The sequence below is a fragment of the Penaeus monodon genome, chromosome 19 (assembly GCF_015228065.2).
Source record: "Penaeus monodon isolate SGIC_2016 chromosome 19, NSTDA_Pmon_1, whole genome shotgun sequence".
Taxonomy (NCBI): Eukaryota; Metazoa; Arthropoda; class Malacostraca; order Decapoda; family Penaeidae; genus Penaeus; species Penaeus monodon.
The window spans coordinates 5,799,233-5,799,928 of record NC_051404.1 but is presented as its reverse complement, the minus strand read 5'-3'; the positions used below and the strand labels follow the sequence as shown (position 1 = coordinate 5,799,928).

The window sequence follows — 696 nt, the reverse complement described above, 5'->3', positions numbered from 1 at the left end:
TCATCAATCAACAAAACTTGCTCTTATTCAAGGGGAAAATTTAAGCCTTACCTGGAAACAACATGTCCATAAACTGGCAATATGCAGCTCCAGTACAAAGCTCTTCCACCTTTGTGAAAGAGGACTGCAAGCAGTCGTTGACCCAAGCCAGCATGTCATGGCGGCTCAGGTTCTCAACTGTTGCACTTGTAGAAAAAACATTCACTGCCATTTGGGGAGCTGAAAGAACAAAACCATTACTTAATTCATCTCTTCACAGTACTTTCTTCATACTACAGATTTTGTTGTCGGTCAATCGATTAAGGATTATTGATTATGGCTTAATTTTGTTACACAGACTAACTACTGATCATTTCTTTAGATGTATCATAAAAAAAAACATTATGCAATTAACTTTCTAATAACATATTATTTCACTATTTCTTTATTGTGGGAACAACTCAACTTCAATCTAAGTATAATTCTAATTTCATGGCCAGACAGTTGTATATCAAATAAACCAAAAACAAGATAAAAAAAAAATAAATATTGAGTATTAATCTCCATCTTTGATGACCTTGGCTTTAAATCTATGTTGGAAAAGATAATTCTACATCAGACCTAAAGAATCATCCCTACATTTCTTATTCCAAGTTTAACCTCTCAACCTCTTGGAACAAGGTGCTGTGCTGCCACCATGTGGCCCAAAATCTGGTA

At 34.9% G+C, this 696-nt stretch overlaps 1 protein-coding gene across 3 annotated transcripts in view; it reads right to left on the bottom strand.

Annotated features, from left to right (window-relative positions):
* The window catches only part of LOC119585021 (microtubule-associated protein RP/EB family member 3-like), a 46,883-nt gene that overhangs the window by 38,187 nt on the left and 8,000 nt on the right, over positions 1-696 (bottom strand). For all 3 annotated transcript variants that reach the window (XM_037933635.1, XM_037933637.1, XM_037933638.1), the window contains exon 2: positions 52-219. In XM_037933635.1, the coding sequence (XP_037789563.1) occupies positions 52-211 (160 nt within the window). In that variant the 5' untranslated portion in view covers positions 212-219. The remainder of the gene's footprint in view (positions 1-51; positions 220-696) is intronic.